Source organism: Trachemys scripta, chromosome 24 (assembly GCF_013100865.1).
Source record: "Trachemys scripta elegans isolate TJP31775 chromosome 24, CAS_Tse_1.0, whole genome shotgun sequence".
NCBI lineage: Eukaryota > Metazoa > Chordata > Testudines > Emydidae > Trachemys > Trachemys scripta.
In genome coordinates this window covers 10659292-10677963 of record NC_048321.1, presented here as the reverse complement: position 1 = coordinate 10677963, position 18672 = coordinate 10659292, and the positions used below count along the sequence as shown (strand labels likewise).

The window sequence follows — 18672 nt, the reverse complement described above, 5'->3', positions numbered from 1 at the left end:
TTCAACACCCTGTGTAACACAAGCCAGAGAAGGGCCCTGAATGAACTCCTGTGTGAACTCCAACCCATTTAGAAAAACAGCCAGTCTAGATTTACCAGCTGCCCGGATGGAGAATCCCCACACAGCCCTTGGTAAGTTATACCAGTAAAAATGTGAGGTGTGTGCGAGGGTTTGTCTACACAAGGACATTCTGGAATAACTCCCTGGGTGGACAGTCTGTTCCGGAATAAGAGCGCCTTTTACTGAGGCTAGGTCTACACTACCCGCCTGAATCGGCAGGTAGAAATCGACCTCTCAGGGATCGATTTATCGCGTCCCGTCGGGACGTGACAATCAATCCCCGAATCGACGCTCTTACTCCACCAGCGGAGGTGGGAGTAAGCGCCGTCGATGGGAAGCCGCAGAGGTCGATTTTGCCGCCGTCCATACAGCGGGGTAAGTCGGCTGTGATACGTCGAATTCAGCTACACTATTCGCGTAGCTGAATTTGCATATCTTAAATCGACACCCCCCCCCCCCCGTAGTGAAGACCTGCAGATTGATCCACTTTGGAAACGGATTAAGCTCAACTGGAAAAATCATTCTTACACCTGGTCTACACTTAAAAGTTAGATGGACATAGCTACACAGCTCAGGGGTGCGCAAAATTCACCCCCTGGCGTACCGTAGTTAAGTTGACCTCACTTTGGGTGTAGACACAGCTAGATTAGTGGCAGAATCATCCATTGACCCAGCTACCGCCGCTGGGAGAGGTGGATTGACTACAGGGATGGAAAACCCCCTTCCATTGCTGCAGGAAGCGTCTACACTTCGGCGCTAAGCAGCACCGTTGCTCTGTGGCGCAGTGCCCTGTGTGGACGCGTGGCCTCATTTAGAGGTGGTCGAAAATTTTGCATCTAATCAGCTTTCTGTCAGAAAACGCCCTTTTGACAAAACCCATTCAACAAAATTTTGCAGGGGGGGGGAATTGAAAAAATGATTTTGAAAACATTGAAATGTACCATTTTGACATTTCCGGAATGGAAAGTTTTGATTTTTCATTCTGAAACGACTTTTCTTTTCCAAAGGTGCTTTATTGGCTCTGAATTATTTTATACCAAAAAATGGTCAAGATGTTTGTGCTGCATTTCGTTGCGTGAAAAATTTCAAAATGTTGGCTTCTTGTCCCAATTTCAGGTGCTTTTTTTGTTACAATCTTGACTTGTTTTTACAGGATGAAAAACCAGTTTGCCAAGCAGCTCTACTCATAATCCAAATAAAAGTGTCCACACAGGGAGCTACTCCAGAATAGCTACAGACAACACTTTAAATTCCCACCCTAATTTAATCCAGATTAACTCCCCTGTGTAGACAAACCCTGAGAACATGTGGGTGTATCACAGAGGGGCGGCTTTAGGCGAGCAAGGGGCTCAGTAGAGACCACCTGACTGAGGTTTCTAGCTAAGCCTCACTGATTGAGGAATCTCCCTCTAAGCCATGCCAGTTGCTAGCCCCGACACAGACACGGTTCTTTCCATGGCTGCAGGGAGTCGCTCTGCCCGACCCCACTCACCGCTCTCCGGTGTAGCCCAGAGCGCACTGGCAACGCCCGGTGACCGGGTCGCACAGCCCGTTGTTGTGACACTCGCACTCCCCCAGGCAGCTCGAGCCGTACCTCCCTTGGGGGCATGGGATGGAGCAGATGGTGCCCTGCAGACAACGGAACAGCAGTGTCAGGGAAATGCCCTCTCTGGGATAGCCAGGGGACAGGGTGGGGGCCCCCGCACCACGGAGTCTGATCTCCCCCTTCCCCTGCGATTGGAGGGGATGGTCCCCGCTCAGTGCCCCCCAGACCCACCCCAAGCCTGAATGCGGCCACGGGTCAGCAGCGTGCGTGGGAGCGGGAAAGGCTGACAGCCCATTTCTCGCCTGGCTGGGGGCATCTCACAGCCCCGAGGAGACTGAATGGCGAGCGTGGCTCACGCCGCCAGGGCCGGATCAGCCGGAGATCCCACGGCAACACGAAGGTGGCAGAGGCGGCATCGCCCCACGCCGCCGCACGGAGCCAGCTCAGGGCTCAGTCCAGGCCAGCTGGGTCCCACGGGTGTGAGGGCCGGGGCCTGGGTGGCGCAGTGATCGGGGGAGGAGTCCAAACCAAAGGGGGCAGGACCCCTCTGCCCCCAGCTTGTCCCGCCCTGACCCTTTGCTCTCCGGAGGCCGGACGGGCCTGGGTTTGAATCCTGCCCATTCCCCCCCAGTACGTACCATCCATCCTGGAGGACAGACACAGTGGGTGGTGTTTGGGGGGTGGCAGATGCCCCCGTTCTGGCAGGGGCAGTAGGCCGGGCAATGGAGCCCGTCGGAGGTGTTGGGGCATTGGGCCTCGCAGCTGGAAGGACAGGGAGAAAGGGGTGAGGGAGACGGACCAAGGCTGCAGAGTTTTCTCTCTCTCACCAAAGGCTAAAGAAATCCCACCCTGCGGCTGGGTTGGAACCAGCGCCCCCTACAGGGGAGAGGCCCCAGATCCCGTTCCCACCCCCGGACCAGCCAGAACCCCCGCCCTGGGGCCGGATCAGAACCAGCGCCCCCTAGAGGGGAGAGGCCCCAGATCCCATTCCCACCCCCGGGCCAGCCAGAACCTCCGCCCTGGGGCCGGATCGGAACCAGCGCCCCCTAGAGGGGAGAGGCCCTGTGTCCCATTCCCACCCCCCACTGCCCAGGCCAGCCAACGATTCCCCGCACTCACTAGGTGCCGGTGAATCCCGCCTGACACAGACATGCCCCGGTCTCTCCATGGCACTCGAGCGCGTTCTTGCAGGAGCAATCCAGCTGGCAGCCCTCCCCGTAGGTGCCTGGATCGCAGGGGACTTTGCACATGGGGTCCTTGTACCCGGGCGAGCAGACACAGGCTCCGGTGAGGGGGTCACAAGCTCCCCCATCGCCGCACTGGCAGGGGTTCTCGCAGCGGGGCCCCCAGGACCGGCCATCGCACACTGGAAGAAGGAAGTGACTGTTGTAGCAATGACAACCCTTTGCCCTTCTGCGGACGATCTCTAAGCACATCCTACGCCCTGGTGAACAAAGCCCTGCAATAGCCCTGGGAAGAAGGGTCAGAGTTTCAGCCCCATTTTACAGGGAAACTGAGGCACCGAGATGGGACATGTCATCCCAAGAGCCAAAAATAGAACCCAGGAGTCCTGGCTCCCAGTCTCCTGCTCTAAGCACTCTACTCCCCTTCAGAGCTGGGAATAGAACCCAGGAGTCCTGATTCCCAGGCCCCGCTATTCTAACCACTGGCCTTCCCTCCTCTCCCAGAGCTGGGAACAGAACCCAGGCGTCCTGACTCCCAGTCCTGCCCACTCTCACCCATTAGACCCGCTGCTTCCCATTAAACAGATTGCTCGGTTAATGAGGGCTTAATCGTTATTGCGTCTTTCAAACCACGTGCTAGTTATTTGTCCGGAAGCTGCCACATGGAAAAGGTTGCTTGATTGTTTTAAGTGGTGGCATTATTCAGTGGGAGACAAGGGGCGGTCACTCGGGTTAAGGGGAGGGAATTTAAACAGGGATGGTTTAGGCCGAATCCGGGGAAATCTTCCTAAGGGAGACGGACAGGACCGACGAGAGGGGTGGGGGGGGGGAAGCTGGTACAAATTACTGGGGCCCGGTGGTCTGGAAGGGGGCCCGGGGCCCGGCTTCCCCCCCTTCTCGTCGGCCCTGTTTAGCCGGTCCGCCCTGTCTGCAGGGGGCCAAAAAATTTTTTTCACCAGGGCCCGAACCCGCTCTCGGCGGTCCGGGAGATGGATCAGAACTCTTAGCCTCAGCTGTTAGCAAAGGGCCCTGGTCTTGCGCCCTCTCCCTCTCCCCCTGACGCAGAGGCTCGGGGGCTGCTGTTTGGGGAGCATGACATGAATAGTGGGAGGGAGGGAGGGAAAGAAAGAAAGAAAGAAAGAGCGAGCCATGGCAGACAGACCGAGGGATGCAGTGACTCAGTGGGGCTTTTGCCCACAGCTGTCTGCCCCTCGCTGAGGGTACCCTGAGCAACCCCCTCCCCTCCCGTCTGGGCCATGGGCTGCAGCCCACTCCCAAGCATTTCCTACGCAGCCAATGACCCCCAGTTCCCGGGAGCCGCCCCCGGTGCGTGGGAAACCACTGCCTCGGGCCCCTGGGCCCAGGGGAAGGACGTGGCCGCTCAGAAGCTGGAGTCTGGGTTTAATTTGGCTGCAGGTGGAGGGGGGAGCGGAGGCCCCACCCGCCCTGGGCCCAGGCCGGGATGCCGGGGGCCTGAGGAGGGGCCAGGGCTGGCCAGGCAGGATCCCGCCTTAGCACAAGTACCTACGGTGCCTGGCGTGCTGATGGCTGGCCTCCCCCCTCATGTGTCCCCTAAATCCTAGCCCACCCACCACCTCCCTCCGTAGCCTCTCTCCCATAACCCCTCCCCCCTCACTCCATAACACCCCCATTCCTCACCCCATACCTCCCCCACCACTCTGCCCCCTCCCTCACACCATAGTTCTTCTCTGCCTCTTTGTCAGTTCAAAGCCAGGCCCACCCCCAGAACCCCCCATCGGCTAGCGGTCACCCCAGCGCCTGCTGCCTCCGGCAGACCCGCCCGTGGGTGTCTGCAAGTGACAACTCCCCCACCCTCAAATCACCAGCCAGGCTCCTGGGGGCAGAGCCACCCCCTTCAGCTATAAGGCAATGGCCCCGGTGCGCCGACCCCAGCCCGCGGTGAAGGGGCCGAGCCTGTGGTACTCACTGCTGGAGCAGTCTGTGCCCCTCCATCCCTGTTCGCACTGGCACTGGTCGGGAGCCACGCACCTCCCGTGGACGCACTCCTTGGTACAGCTGGCTGCAGGGAAGGTGGCAAGCAGAAGGATTCAGTCGGGCTTCTCCAAGATCTTGTTTTATTAACGTCTAACCTGGCATTTCCAAGGCACATTTCACCCCCAAATGCTATAGACTGGTATCACCCAGCCACCTCTGGGGTGGAACACGGCAGCTATTCAACAGCGCTCAGCAACGCTGCCCAGAGATCACTCGGCCAGCATTGAAATGCAGCCACCTCTGGGGTGGAACACGGCAGCTATTCAACAGCGCTCAGCAACGCTGCTCAGAGAGCACTCAGGAAATGCAGCTCCCTGCACGGTGCTCGGCAATACTGCACAGCTATTGCTCCCCCAGCACCGAGATGCAGCCCCCGCAGGTGGGGGATAACCTGGCAGCTGTTTAATAGCCACGTAGCACCAGGGATCACCCACCCGGGTCTCCCTAATCCCTGACCTGCAGCAGGGGACCACACCAGTGAGCTGAATCACAGTGCAACCCACCGCAGAGAAGTGTGGGAGCCCCCTATAGTGACCAGTCCACAGAGGAGCCTTCCACTGCTTCCTCCCAGAGTCAGTCACCTCCCGCCCCCGGCTTGGCCGAAGGGATGCAAAGCTGATGAAACACAGCAATGATTTATGGTCTGGTCTGAGTTTGCTGGGGCGAGGGGGTGGGATGAGGGGGCTGTCTGTGGGGATCAAGGGAAAGTTGCCAGAGGATAGGCAGCCTGCTCTCAATCAGGCCCGGAGCATGCTGGCTTCCCAGCACGGAGCCAGCTGGAAGTGGCCAAGAAGGGTCCCATGGTAGCCAGGTGGCCTGGAGCCATGTGTCTGCAGGAGAGCTGGCAACTAAACCTGTGGCATGGAGAGAAATCTGAGAGGGCCGGAAGGATGTGGGAGGATCAAGGAGTGCAAGACAGGACAAACAGCAAGAAGCTGTAAAGAATGTGCGTCCCCTCTGGGGTGAGTCCTGGCAGAAGCCACGCTCGCTGGATGAACCAGGGGCTGCTGGGTCTCTCGAATCCTTTACAGAGGTATGATTTCTCAGAGCGCAGGGGGGCCAGGATTTGTTTCAGGGCACACAGTGGGGAGAGAGGGGGCTAGGAGAACTGGGCTAAGCAGACAGGAAAATGAACCATGACCCCCATTTTAGAGATAGGGAAACTGAGGCACAGGGGGGTGAGAACGTCGCTCAGGATCACACAGCAAATCAGTTACAGAGCTGGAAATGGAACCCAGGAGTCCTGTGCCCCGGTCTGACCGCAGGCCACAAGGCAGAATAACGCCACCAGACCCCTTCAATTTCTGCAGGAGCATTGCCCCCTGGGGCCCATTAATAACTGTAAGGGACGGACTTACGGACACAAATATCTGCGCTCTCGTAGTAGCCCTGGCAACAGCGGTACCTCTTCCGGTAGTCAATTTTCACCGCCTGTCGGTACGCTGTCTTGTACACAATCCTGTGCCACACAGAGTAAAAAGCAGAGTGACCCCCACATGCAGAACATTTATAGAGAACAAATGACACCTGGGGAACTCACCGCCCCAGGAGTGTGCTAGGGCTCACCCAGAGAATTTACTGTGGTGAGGTCATGTCAGGATTACTGCCACCGTGCTATATATGGCACTGACTGATATAGACAGAGTGTGGGTTACCCAGCCCCCAGGGTAGAGTAGGGGTTCATCAGTGGAGCGCCATGCTATCCAATAATTCTGGTGTTAACCTTTGGAACTCACTGCCACATGTTCCTAACCAGCAGAGCAAACAGCAACAAGATAATATTGGAGTTCATCTGTGAGCCTCCCTGCCTCAGACTGGTTCCAGGTGAGCTCACCGAAATGGGAACAGACTAATGTTAACCTCTGAAACTCACTGCTACTTGTTAATAGCAGGGTCAAAACAGTGGAACTCACTGCTGCCTGTTAGGAGCGGGGTCAGCTTGTGGGACCCTGCTGCCAAGGGGCTGTGCTGGGGTAAGCCCGTGGGATTCCCAGAGAACTCTTGGGGACAGTGAGTGGTGGGTCAGAGGACGTTTGCCACATCCCCTAGGCCGAGGGGCGCTCCTTACTTGTGCTGGGTGCACGGCTTGAGGAAACTCCAGGTTCCATCACACGAGTCCTTGGAGGCCTGAGCGTAGGGGTGGGCGTAGGACTCCTTCATCGCCGTGGTGAAGCTGCCGGGGAAAAGACAGAACCACTTCAGTGGCAGCCCAAGGACGGCCAAGGGAAATGGCTGATTCAACTCTCCTCACTGTGGCAGGGCTGTGGCTTAGTGACAGGGGCTCTGCGCCTCCCATGCAGGACACCCGGGGTCCAGTCCCTCTCCCAGCATCCTCATGGCAGCAGCTGGTGCCTTTGGAGCAGAGACACAAGGTTCCTGCCCTATTCCTGAGGACAGACTGCAATGAAGCAACTCCTGGTGCTTTTCATAAAGCCCCAGCTCCCGGAGTCATGAGATTATGGGGGACATACAGCCTTTTTTTTAAAAAAGGCAAGCTATTTCTAGCCATCATGGTTGTGAAGCAAAGCTTGAAATCGCGACCCCTAAAGGCTGAGACACCAGGAGACAAATTATTATTATTTTTTTAAAATCTCATGATATTTTTTTTGGTTCCTGGGGGTTATGACTGGGGGTTGGCAACACTGGTACCAGCACCTCTAGAGGCACAGAGGGATCATTACAGCCTGGAGCTTCTCAGTCCCTGGAAAAGGGCTATTTTCCAAGTAGATACAGAGACAACCTCAGGTTAATAGCCACACCTCTGGGACCAACAGCCCCTCTGTACGTGACAGTGTAAACGCTGGTCAGGCCAACTCTGCTGTGCTCCAAATATTACCATGTATTGTCGCTACAGAGTGGGCTGAACTCTTTACAGACACGGACCTAGCCCAGAACAGGGTCCGGTGGCCAGACACCCTCACAGCTGTAACCAAAGCTGACAGGATCACAAGCAAAAGGGGTTAACATGTTAACTGGTTCCTTGTACTCCCTATCTGACTGTCTGCCTCCATCTGTTGTCTCGTGTCTTCTATTAAGCTTCTTGGGAGAGGGACAATCTTTAGGTTCTGTGTCTGTACAGCACCTAGCACTGGGGGGAGGGGGGAGGAGTCTGGTCCGCGACTGGGGCTCCCAAGTGCTACACAATACAAATAAGACATAAGAAGAAGAAAAAGGGCGAAAGAGATAGAGATGAAAAGAAAAAGGGTGAGTAAGGTAAAGCAACAGAGAAAGCAACATAGAAAGCAAGCGAGGAAGAAAGGCTCCATTGCAAGGATCGGAGATGAACGCCCACTGAGAGGTCTCAGGGGAGCAGAGCGGAAGGCCTGGACCCACACGCCCATTTCACCCCGGGGCTCCCTTCCCTCCCCCCCCCCACTCCTTACCTTTCCCAATAACTGCAAACATTGGGGTCGCTGGGGTTGAGAGAGGTCGCCAGGTGCATCTGCAGCCCCAGCAGAAGGACCACGTGCAGCTTCATCCTGGTGGGAGGGGAGAGAAACGAAGAGGAGTTGACAACGAGGAAGAAAGCCCAAGAAACTCACTGTCAAGAGGGTCACAGAGGTGGCTGCCCACGCTACAGGATTTGTAGCGAGGCCAAAGCACAAAGCTCTGCTCCTTGAGCTAAAGGACGAACTTTGTTAGCTGGTAGCAGTAGTAGGTTGTTATCCACTTTGTGTTAGACCTGCAGATGTTGCCAGAAGCTTTGGGAATCATGCAAGGTTGCTCTGCACCCCTGGAAAGGGGGCACATCCTGTTTTATTCAGGCCCGAAACTGAGCCAGAGAAGGACCCAAACCAACGCTGCCAGTTCAAACAGAACAAGCTGTAAGCAAGTCCACCGAGACACCCTGGCCGACAGTAAGGATCGAACCCAGAGCGAAGGTGCCAAAAGCACAAGCTCCTACCACTGGGGGTAAATGCCCCTGCAGTGAGTCAGTAGCAGGCCATTGAAGTGAACAGGGCTGGCCACTCGTTAGAACCTCCTTCACTACAACATCAACTAGATTGCGCATGTCGATATACAACGCCACCCCTCCCCCCACCGGCTTTGAGTTCAGATCTGGCTTTGACCTTTGTGGTCAGCCCCTGTGTCTGTGTTGAGGGTAAAATCAAATCCCAAATTTGAGCATCACTGAATATTCAACCGACCTGTGCGCATGGCCCCCGCCACACCAGCCCCTCCAGAGTAATTACTGACCCCTCCCGCCCCGCTGCAATGGGATGTTGGACACCTACCAACCTTGACACATCTGCCCTAAGTGACTGGCCCACGATCTCACACAGGGAACCCATGGCTGAGCCGGGAACGGGGCCCAGAACCTCAGCCCCACTGCGGTCCCCTGTTCATTGAACCATCCTTGTTCCAATGCACTGTGTTCACTCTAGGTAGGTTCTTACAACCCTCTCATCCCCTGGTCTCCGAGCCCCATCCTTCCATTCTAGCCAGACAGACAGTCCCCAGACCGGGAGGGGAAAGCCACCGGGGCTGATGAAAGCGCAAGGCCGAGCCCGTCTCCCCAGCGTGACGGGCGCTTTTCTTAGCTGGCTTTTCGTGTGCGACGCCAGCCTCTTCCCCGCCAGCCAGCTGGGAGCTTGGAGCAGGAAGCGCGGTGTGAAAACAGGAAGCAGGTTGTGTCGAAGATGCTTCCCTCCCACCCCGGCTGATGGCACCTCCACATGGGCGGGCGGCAAGGGCCGCATCAGCCCGAGACTTCTAAGAACACCACGTCCCGGCTGGGAACAAAACAGGCCTGCTCGGTCCCTGTCGCCAGGCCTGAGCTCACCGTTACATCCCACCCTGCTCTGTCGGACGCTGCTCGTTGCCTCTTGTCTTAGGGTCTGTCTACACTGCGGGTGCAATTCCCAGCTTGGGCAGACATGCGTGCGCTTGTTCTGTCCACGCTAGCTCATGAAACATAGCCCTGGAGCCTTGGCTAGACACCCAAGTACGTACCTCGGGTCTCGGGTGGGTCTGTTTTTAGCACGATCAAAGCTAGCAAGTGTACATTTACCTGAGCTGAAATTCCTGCTGAAGGTGCTGTGTGGATATAACCTTGTATGTAGACGCCAAACTCTTTGGGGCAGGAATTGTTTCATGATATGCAGAATGGGATTAGACTGTCTAGGAAGGAGTACGGCAGAAAGGGATCTAGGGGTTATAGTGGACCTCAAGCTAAATATGAGTCAACAGTGTGATGCTGTTGCAAAAAAGCAAACATCATTCTGGGATGTATTAACAGGTGTGTTGTGAGCAAGACACGAGAAGTCATTCTTCCGCTCTACTCTGCGCTGGTTAGGCCTCAACTGGAGTATTGTGTCCAGTTCTGGGCACCGCATTTCAAGAAAGATGTGGAGAAATTGGAGAGGGTCCAGAGAAGAGCAACAAGAATGATTAAAGGTCTTGAGAACATGACCTATGAAGGAAGGCTGAAAGAACTGGGTTTGTTTAGTTTGGAAAGAGAAGACTGAGAGGGGACATGATAGCAGTTTTCAGGTATCTAAAAGGGTGTCATAAGGAGGAGGGAGAAAACTTGTTCACCTTAGCCTCTAAGGATAGAACCAGAAGCAATGGGCTTAAACTGCAGCAAGGGAGGTCTAGGTTGGACATTAGGAAAAAGTTCCTAACTGTCAGGGTGGTTAAACACTGGAATAAATTGCCTCGGGAGGTTGTGGAATCTCCATCTCTGGAGATATTTAAGAGTAGGTTAGATAAATGTCTATCAGGGATGATCTAGACAGTATTTGGTCCTGCCATGAGGGCAGGGGACTGGATTTGATGACCTCTCGAGGTCCCTTCCAGTCCTAGAATCTATGTGCAGCACCAGCTATCATAGAATATCAGGGTTGGAAGGGACCTCAGGAGGTATCTAGTCCAACCCCCTGCTCAAAGCAGGACCAACCCCCAGACAGATTTTTACCCCAGTTCCCTAAGTGGCCCCCTCAAGGATTGAACTCACAACCCTGGGTTTAGCAGGCCAATGCTCAAACCACTGAGTTATCCCTTTTAGCTCGTATAACAGGACCCTGATTCAAGCTTGGCAAATCGTAGCTCACTGGCTAGTCCGAAAAAGTTTTTTTTAAATGTGTTTCAGGTTAAGCCGAAATTTGTTTGATATTTTCAGTGAATCAAGAAGCCAGGGGGAAAAAATCACTTTGGGTCACACAAAAAGTTTTGTTTCGATTTGGAGCATTTTCTCCTGTTTTTTTCCTTCATTTTTTTAAAAATTAAAATGAAAGACATGTTCTAAATGACCAGCTGCTTCGAATGGAAAAAAAATCAAAATGTTGCCTTGTGAAAATGTGCAAAATGAAAGGTTGGGATTTTTCCAGAATGTCTTTCTTGTTTTTTCCCCCTGACAAAACGGTTCAATGAAACTGACGCAAATTCACAACATGTTTCGGTGTCGCCAAATCTGAGCTTTTCACTGGGAAAAAAGTTGCAGTTGAAAAATGTTGGCTAGCGCTAGTCCTGATTTCTGACGGAAACCTCCAGGCACAACTGTATAACGGTTCCCACCTCCCAGCACGGGAGGCTAAGACGCGGCTGGACAGTCTGCGTTTTGGCTCCACTTGGCCTCATTCCCCTCACACAATTGTGAGGCTGCCTCATAGTTGTGCTGAGCCTTGATTTGTTATTTACACCCGTGTATCAGGGGCAGGGAGGAGCTGGGTGAAGAACATTCACAGCAGAAGCTCTGCTGTGAAGCAGAGACCCCGCAAGGTACATGGCGATCTGGGAGTCAGGACTCCTGGGTTCTATTCCTGGCTAAGTCACGTCCCTCCTCTGTGCCTCGGTTTCCCCACCTGCACAATGGCGGTAATGCTTGGCTAGCACTTGGAGATCCTTGCATGGAAGGCTTTAGGGAAGGGCAAAGGCTTATTCTAAGCACGCTCTGTTCAGGTTCCCCTTTTCGCTGTGTGAGGGCGAGCGGCCGGGCTCAAAACTGCCGCGTCCCCACGGCAACGCAACCCCCCTGGATAAAGTGCACATTAACAATTCCTCTAGCATCGTCCTCTGCACTGGAGAACCGAGCCAGCCAGGCCAAGAGGCGTATCCCCGCCCTGTACTTGGCTAGCAAAGCGGTCCCAATGGAGGGCGACGTGCTGCAGAAATCCAGCATCGGCACTGAAGGCTTTGGGGCGGTGGGGTCAGGCGGAGAGTAGGGGGCTGGGTTGAGAATCCCAGGTTCAGTGGCAAGGGAAAATGAGTTTGCTGCAGAGGGACAGATTGAATCATAGGGTAACGAGAGAGTGAACGAATTGTGCATTATAATAGATATAATATTATAATAATAATCAGCCCTGTGCACACGAGGGGTTCAAAGGGTTTTGTAAAACGTAACCAATTGAGCCACACTAGATATCGTTATCCATATTTTTACGAGTGGGAAAAGGAGGCCCGGGGATGCAAAGTGATTTGGTGATGCAGGAGGACCCAGGCGTCCGGTCTCCCCGTGCCTTCCTTTCACGACTAGGACCGCTGCCTCTCCATAGCAAAGTGGTCTCGGATGGTACAAGGCAGGGCGATGCGCCCGCACAGGCGGAGAGAGTCTTTGGCTGCCTGGAGGGTGCGAGACTAGAATAAAAACATAAAACTTTCTAAAAAGAAAAAAGCTGGAATGGGGGCGGGCTCTCAAATCCCCTAATGAGCGTTTGGCTACTCCGTGCAAACAACACACAACTCCGGGCCCACCCGGAGCCCCCAGGGGCAGACCCGCCCCTGGCTGGAATCTATAATTAGAAAATGATTTGCGTCGATTTTAAATCAAGAAGCCATCTGGCTCCGACAGGCCGAGCTCAGACTTTAAGTTGCAAGAGCCGATAGAAACCCAGTCCCTTCCTCTCGGAGCTGGTCTTGACTGGCCTGAGGAAACCATGGCTCGGAGAAGAAAAGCTACTCTGGGGCAAGGGCCTTGGATGAGACAGGAAGGGCTTTATAAACTCTCCTGCTTCAGGACCGGAGCCGATGTCTCCCTGATAGGGGTCAGGAAGTAAGTTATTCCATAGCTGCCTCCTGCAAGGTTTCCTCTGAAGCAGCTGGTGCTGGCCAGCGAGACAGAGAGAATCCTGGACTAGATGGAGCCGTGGTTAGGGTGCCAGCCTAGGAGTTAGGACCCCGTTGGTTCAATTCCATACTCTGATACTGACTCCCTGTGTGACCTTGGGTGAGTCACTTAGCCACTCCGTGCCTCGGTTTCCCCATCTGGACAACGGGGCTAAGAGCACTGCCCTGCCCCACAGGGGTATTGTGATGAAGGGGGGGGGCACAGAAGCGCCTCTGACAAACCCTGGCTCTGTTCCCACCTCTCTCTCGTTTCTTACCGTAGCCCAGTGGCCTCGTTGCTCAGCAGCAGACATTGTGCCCCCGTGCGCGTTACACTGCCCAGTCGGTGCCCGCCAGGATAGCGGGTTTGTGCTGTGGGCACCGGTCCGCTACGAATCAGGCTGAGGCCCTCCAAACTCACTGCACGTAGGTGGGGATGCCTTTTAGTGATCCGTCTGTATTGGGATCGACGACAACCCTGAGCCAGACAGTGCTCCCCCTGCTGGTGAGCTGGCGGCTGACAACATCTCCTGCGCTTCCCGATATAGACCAGCACAACCTCTAGTGTGGACGCAGTTAAACCAGTATAAAGCAGCCTTGGACCAGTATAGCTGACTCCCTTTCCTGTGCGGGAATTACTATCCCAGTATAAACATCTTTCTGCCAGTAATGCTGCCCCCACACCAGGGGGGTGTCCCCCGTTGACTCGGCTGGGGTAACCCAGGTGCACGGCCAGGCCGAGGTGTGGGTACAGAGGGGCCCTGCTCCTCGGCTCAACATGCCGACAAAGTCAGAGTCAATTAACGAGGGTGGATCCCAGGGGCTCTAACGAGCTGTGCGTTTCCCTTTAAAGCAAAGCCCCCATCTCCCCCTCCCCTTGTAGCAGTGGGAAGGCAAAAAGACCACACTCGCATGATGGGAGGGGACGGGACTGTCCCACTGACAGCAGCCCCACACACCCCCTCCCCCAAAGGGGAGGGTGGGTTAGAAGATTCGGAGCGGGGTCCACTGTGGGCACACGGCCTCCCTGCCCACCCACACCCCCGGCTCCTGTGCCCGGCCTCCCCACCCTTCCCTGTGGCCGGAGCAGGCAGATCGGCACTTTGCCGAGGCAGGCGCTTTTTGGGGCCTCCCGCCCTCTCCCCTCCTTCCGCTGTCCCCCTGGGGCCCCGTCCTGCGCACGGACCTCCAGCAGCGCTTCATCTGCGCCCTCCTCGCTCGTCCGCCTCCCTCCCTTGGCCGAGCTCTCTGCTCTGCCACAACTCCCGGCCCACGACCCAGGCCGGAGCCGCTGGCTTGCCCGAACCGTTCCCGGAGGACGCAGGGAGTCAGGGCGGGACCCTGCCCCAGGGAACCGCAGCGCCAACCAGCCTCCCCCATCCCGCTCCCCTTGGCCTCGCCAGCAGCTCACCCAGCGACAGGGGTGTTCAGATTTTGTCCCTGGAGAGGAGGGAAGGAGGAGTGGGGAGCAGGGGGCATCTGTCCTGTTTGGGGCTAGAGGAGAGGAGGATGGGACGGGAAAAGTGGGAGAGCTCCAACGTGTTTCATTTTCACCCCCAGGATCAAGGAGACCTGCTGGGCCCCGAGCAGCAAAATGTTCTTGATCCGGCGTTTGAAGGGGTTGGAGCCAGAGTTCTGATCGGAGACAGCTGCAAACCTGAGATCCGGCCTGGGTTCCGATTTCAGGCACCCCAAAAATTAAGAGGTGTCTAGATCGTGGGGGGGTCTAGATCCAAACTGCCTCAAAGCTGGTGGGGGGGGGGAGTAGGGTTGAATCTGAGGCTATGACTGGAGATAGCAGAGGCCAGATTGCGAACGCTCCTGATATCTGGAGGGGATGGGAGCGGATCCAGACCCGAGCTCTCTCAAAGCGTGATGGGGGTTTGGATCCAGGGGCTCTGGGTCAGGCAATAGCCCCTCTCAAAGGCAACCATGGCAAAGGAAATCCACCAGACCGTAGGCCCCTCCTTACTATCTGCATTACAGCAGCACCTTGAAATCAAGGTCCCCTTGTGCCAGACGCTGCACGGACCCTGTCCTTGCACGAGACACCAGACAGACGAAGGGTGGGAGGGGAAACTGAGGCAGGGAGCGAGGCGCTGATTTGCCCAAGGTCACCCAACAGGTCAGTGACGGAGCCAGGAATAGAACCCAGGTCTCCCAATGGCCAGTGGACTAGTCTAGCCACTAGGCCACACTGCCTCCCATAAGTCTAGTTGCAGACTAGGCGCTGCTTGGTGCCTTTAAAACGTTCCCAACCACCGAGCAGCAGCCCCCGGAGGCACCTGCGATTGATTAAGGCCAGAGGCTGCTGCTTCCTGCTGGCTCCCCTCTGCACATGACTCATGATCCCCCCCCAACCCCCATCTACGCAGACCACCCCTGTCGTGGGACCCCCTCCATAAGAACAACAGCTTGGAACGAGCCAGTTCCCTCCCTCCTGGACACGGCGAGGCTCCAGGCAGGCAGGTGGGGGAAGGGGGATGAACCGCCCCCGTCGGAGCGCCGACCCCTGGGGCTGGACTGCTGGCAGGATGGCTTGGACCAGAACCCATCGCTGGCTTCCCCGGGGTTGGGTTGGACTGCTGAGTATACACCATCTAGAGCAGCAGCCCCCGTGTGTCTTAATAATCACAACCAGATTCGTGCAGTTTAAAACTCCTTCCCCCCCCCTTTTCTTGACATGGATGGAATGTTTTAACTCATCAGAGAGAAGAGGCTGGTCGGTACCCCTCCCTTCCCAATCAATGCAACAGATTCCCCATGGAACACCGTAAATACATCATGCCTGGCTCCCTATACCTCCAGCGACCACCCAGCACCGAAGTATGGGACGTATCCACTGTCTATCAGTCACACGGCGACGCTGGACGGAATCACTCACCCAGCCCTGAAATGCAGCCACCGCTGGGGTGGAACACACCTGTTGCTTAACGGCGCACAGCAACGCTGCACCACCGCGTAGGGCAGGAAGTGAAGAAGAACCCGGGATCTAACTGAAAGTGCCATGGCAAGTGGAATTTGGCCAGGACATCAGGTCTGCCACCTCTGCTTATAAAAAGAGAATTGGGATTCTGGACGGTTCTACATCTCATCCCCCAAACAGCACCCCAGCCACTACCCGAAACTCAGGGTCAGCCTCAACTGTGGAGGAAAAGCCCCACTTCCTGTACTACCCAGGGGTCTCCTTAGACACCCCGCCACCCGCCGGTTAACCCGAGAGGGGACACAAGGCCAGCACGACTCACAGCAGAGATTCAAATCCTCTCCAAGCCACCCTTGCTTTGCCCCAGGGACACCGGTTTATTCAGCTGACAGCTTCAGGTTAGGAAACCAACTGGCCCACAGCTCCTCCGCCCGAGAGAGAGACGGAGACATGATCGGCTACTGCTTCGGCCAGCTAGGGGATGGGGCCAAAGTGGGAGCGCAAGGGCTGTTAACGGAAAGGCCCCGGCCTTCTGGAACAGAGACTGCAGGCACTGTGGTCCGGGAGCTGCCTCCAGGATCCTTGGGGAAGCTGTGACTTAAAGGGCAACCGATCTTGGGGAGGGGGGGGGGGGGGGGCTTGGACCAGCCCAGACCAAACCCTCCCCCACTTCCATTGCATCCTGGGGTAGCAGCCTGCAATTTCGTGCACTGGGGAATTCGCTGCCTCTGCTCGAGAACTTGCAACACCCTGGCTCTCTGTATCCCCTGGCACCAGCCGGCCTGCGGAGGGAGCTGGAGATGAGGCAGATCTCCAGAGGGGATACCACACCAGATGGACCATGTGCTAGAACACGTCTAAGCCACAGCACCCAAGCCGCATGGTTCTTACCGAGACGGGCTGGGGGCAAAGGAGACTCTCGTTTAGCTAGCTCATTAGGGGGCGGATAAAGGGGGCGGTGGAGCACCGCAAGCCAGGATGCATGTTGGCCCATGCGCAGCTGTATGTGACATTGCCACTGGGGCAGAATGGCCAATGCTGGTATGGTGGGTCCCGTGTTTTTCTTGGGGGCTAGGATGCCACCCCTTGCCCCTGCTCTTGGGGGACCGAGGGCCCTGCTAGTGGCCCAGGAAGGTGGGAGAGGAGGGAAGCAGGGAAGGGGTCTGGGTTTGCTTCTCACTCTGAGCCCCGGCCCCTCTCAACCCCTGCGGGTTTCTTACCCTCTTCCCCCTTGGGTAGGGTTACCCTCGGTCCTTGACACTGGGGGAGGGAGTCTCCCTTCCTCCAGTTCTCTGGTCTTTCACTTCTCTGCAGCACCCCTTTCGGTTTGTTGGGTTCTGGGCTGGGGGAGGGGCTTAGAGCAGTGAGCGAGCGCTCGCCCACGACCCCGCACTCTCCCATTGCTCCCTGGCCCTGCTGTACCACACCACCTAGTCGCTGTGTCGTCTGCAAGACCTGCTGAGAACGAACAGAATAAAGGAGTTACTACGTGCTTGTGTAGGTTGGGTCCTGTCCTTTCCGCTGTCGTCTGCCCAAAAACTGCACCTATGGAAACAATTTTCTATCTATCCCCATACGTACCCATCTACCTACCTACCTAGCCCCATACGTACCCATCTATCTACCTACCTAGCCCCATAGTACCCATCTACCTACCTACCTAGCCCCATACGTACCCATCTACCTACCTACCTAGCCCCATAGTACCCATCTATCTACCTACCTAGCCCCATACATACCCATCTATCTACCTACCTAGCCCCATAGTACCCATCTACCTACCTACCTAGCCCCATACATACCCATCTACCTACCTAGCCCCATAGTACCCATCTATCTACCTACCTAACCCCATACATACCCATCTACCTACTTACCTAGCCCCATAGTACCCATCTATCTACCTACCTAGCCCCATATGTACCCATCTATCTACCTTTCCCAACCCCATACGTACCCATCTACCTACCTACCTATCCCCATAGTATTCATCTACCTACCTACCTAGCCCCATACATACCCATCTACCTACCTACCTAGCCCCATAGTACCCATCTATCTACCTGCCTAGCCCCATAGTACCCATCTATCTACCTACCTAGCCCCATACACCCCCTCGGTCAGTCTACCCCCATATGCCTCCTCTATCAATCTATTCACCCCCCATGCACCTTCTATCATGTATCTAATCTATCTAGCCTTCCGTTTCCAGCATGTATTTATCCACCTATCCATAGACTCACCTCTTCCTCCACAGTATCTATCCATCCACCTATCCCTTCATCAGCCAGATCCACCCTCTGCCATCCTGCCTAGGTCGTTTTCTCTGAATGCCTCCCCGGGACAGCCGAGCACTGTTGTTATCACAGCATTCATTCCTCTGGCTCCCTGAGCCAGTTATGCCGCCTTGATCCCCGTGGCAGAGGGTGGGGCTGAGCCCAGGGGTCTAATCTGGGGCAGTAGGTGGGGATCCTGTGGGCTCCAGCCAGAGCTTTGATCTCTTGTGGCAGGTACGAGGTGGGCCAGTGGGCTCTACACCAGTGCGACAGGCGGCAGGGTGAGACCCCAGTGGGGCCCCCCAAGCATTCCCGGTAACGCACATGGACGCTGGTCCCAGTTCACCCGGCCTGCCGAGGGAGCGTTCCCAAGCACAGGAGCAGAACGACTCGCTGGCCCTTTAAAGCGGGCATCTGGACTGCATCAGGCAGTGTAATTGAACAGGAGGATCCTCCCCATTAATCTCGGCTCGGCCAGGCCTCCACGTTGCTGTGGGGTTTTATTTAAACCAGCTGGAAACAGGAAGTGACCCCGGAGCTTCCCCATTACCAGCTGGAGGTAGTGTGGGAAAGCAGTGCCCTCGGGGACACACACACACACACACACACACACACACACAC

At 55.9% G+C, this 18672-nt stretch overlaps 1 protein-coding gene across 1 annotated transcript in view; it reads right to left on the bottom strand.

Moving 5' to 3' along the window:
- PEAR1 (platelet endothelial aggregation receptor 1) overlaps positions 1–18672 on the bottom strand; it is a 58769-nt gene that overhangs the window by 15650 nt on the left and 24447 nt on the right. The window contains exons 2-8 of the mRNA XM_034756703.1: positions 8190–8285; positions 6875–6979; positions 6165–6265; positions 4739–4831; positions 2726–2972; positions 2245–2368; positions 1553–1689 (exon numbers count right to left, since the gene is read on the bottom strand). Coding sequence (XP_034612594.1) covers positions 1553–1689; positions 2245–2368; positions 2726–2972; positions 4739–4831; positions 6165–6265; positions 6875–6979; positions 8190–8284 — 902 coding nt within the window. The 5' untranslated portion in view covers position 8285. The remainder of the gene's footprint in view (positions 1–1552; positions 1690–2244; positions 2369–2725; positions 2973–4738; positions 4832–6164; positions 6266–6874; positions 6980–8189; positions 8286–18672) is intronic.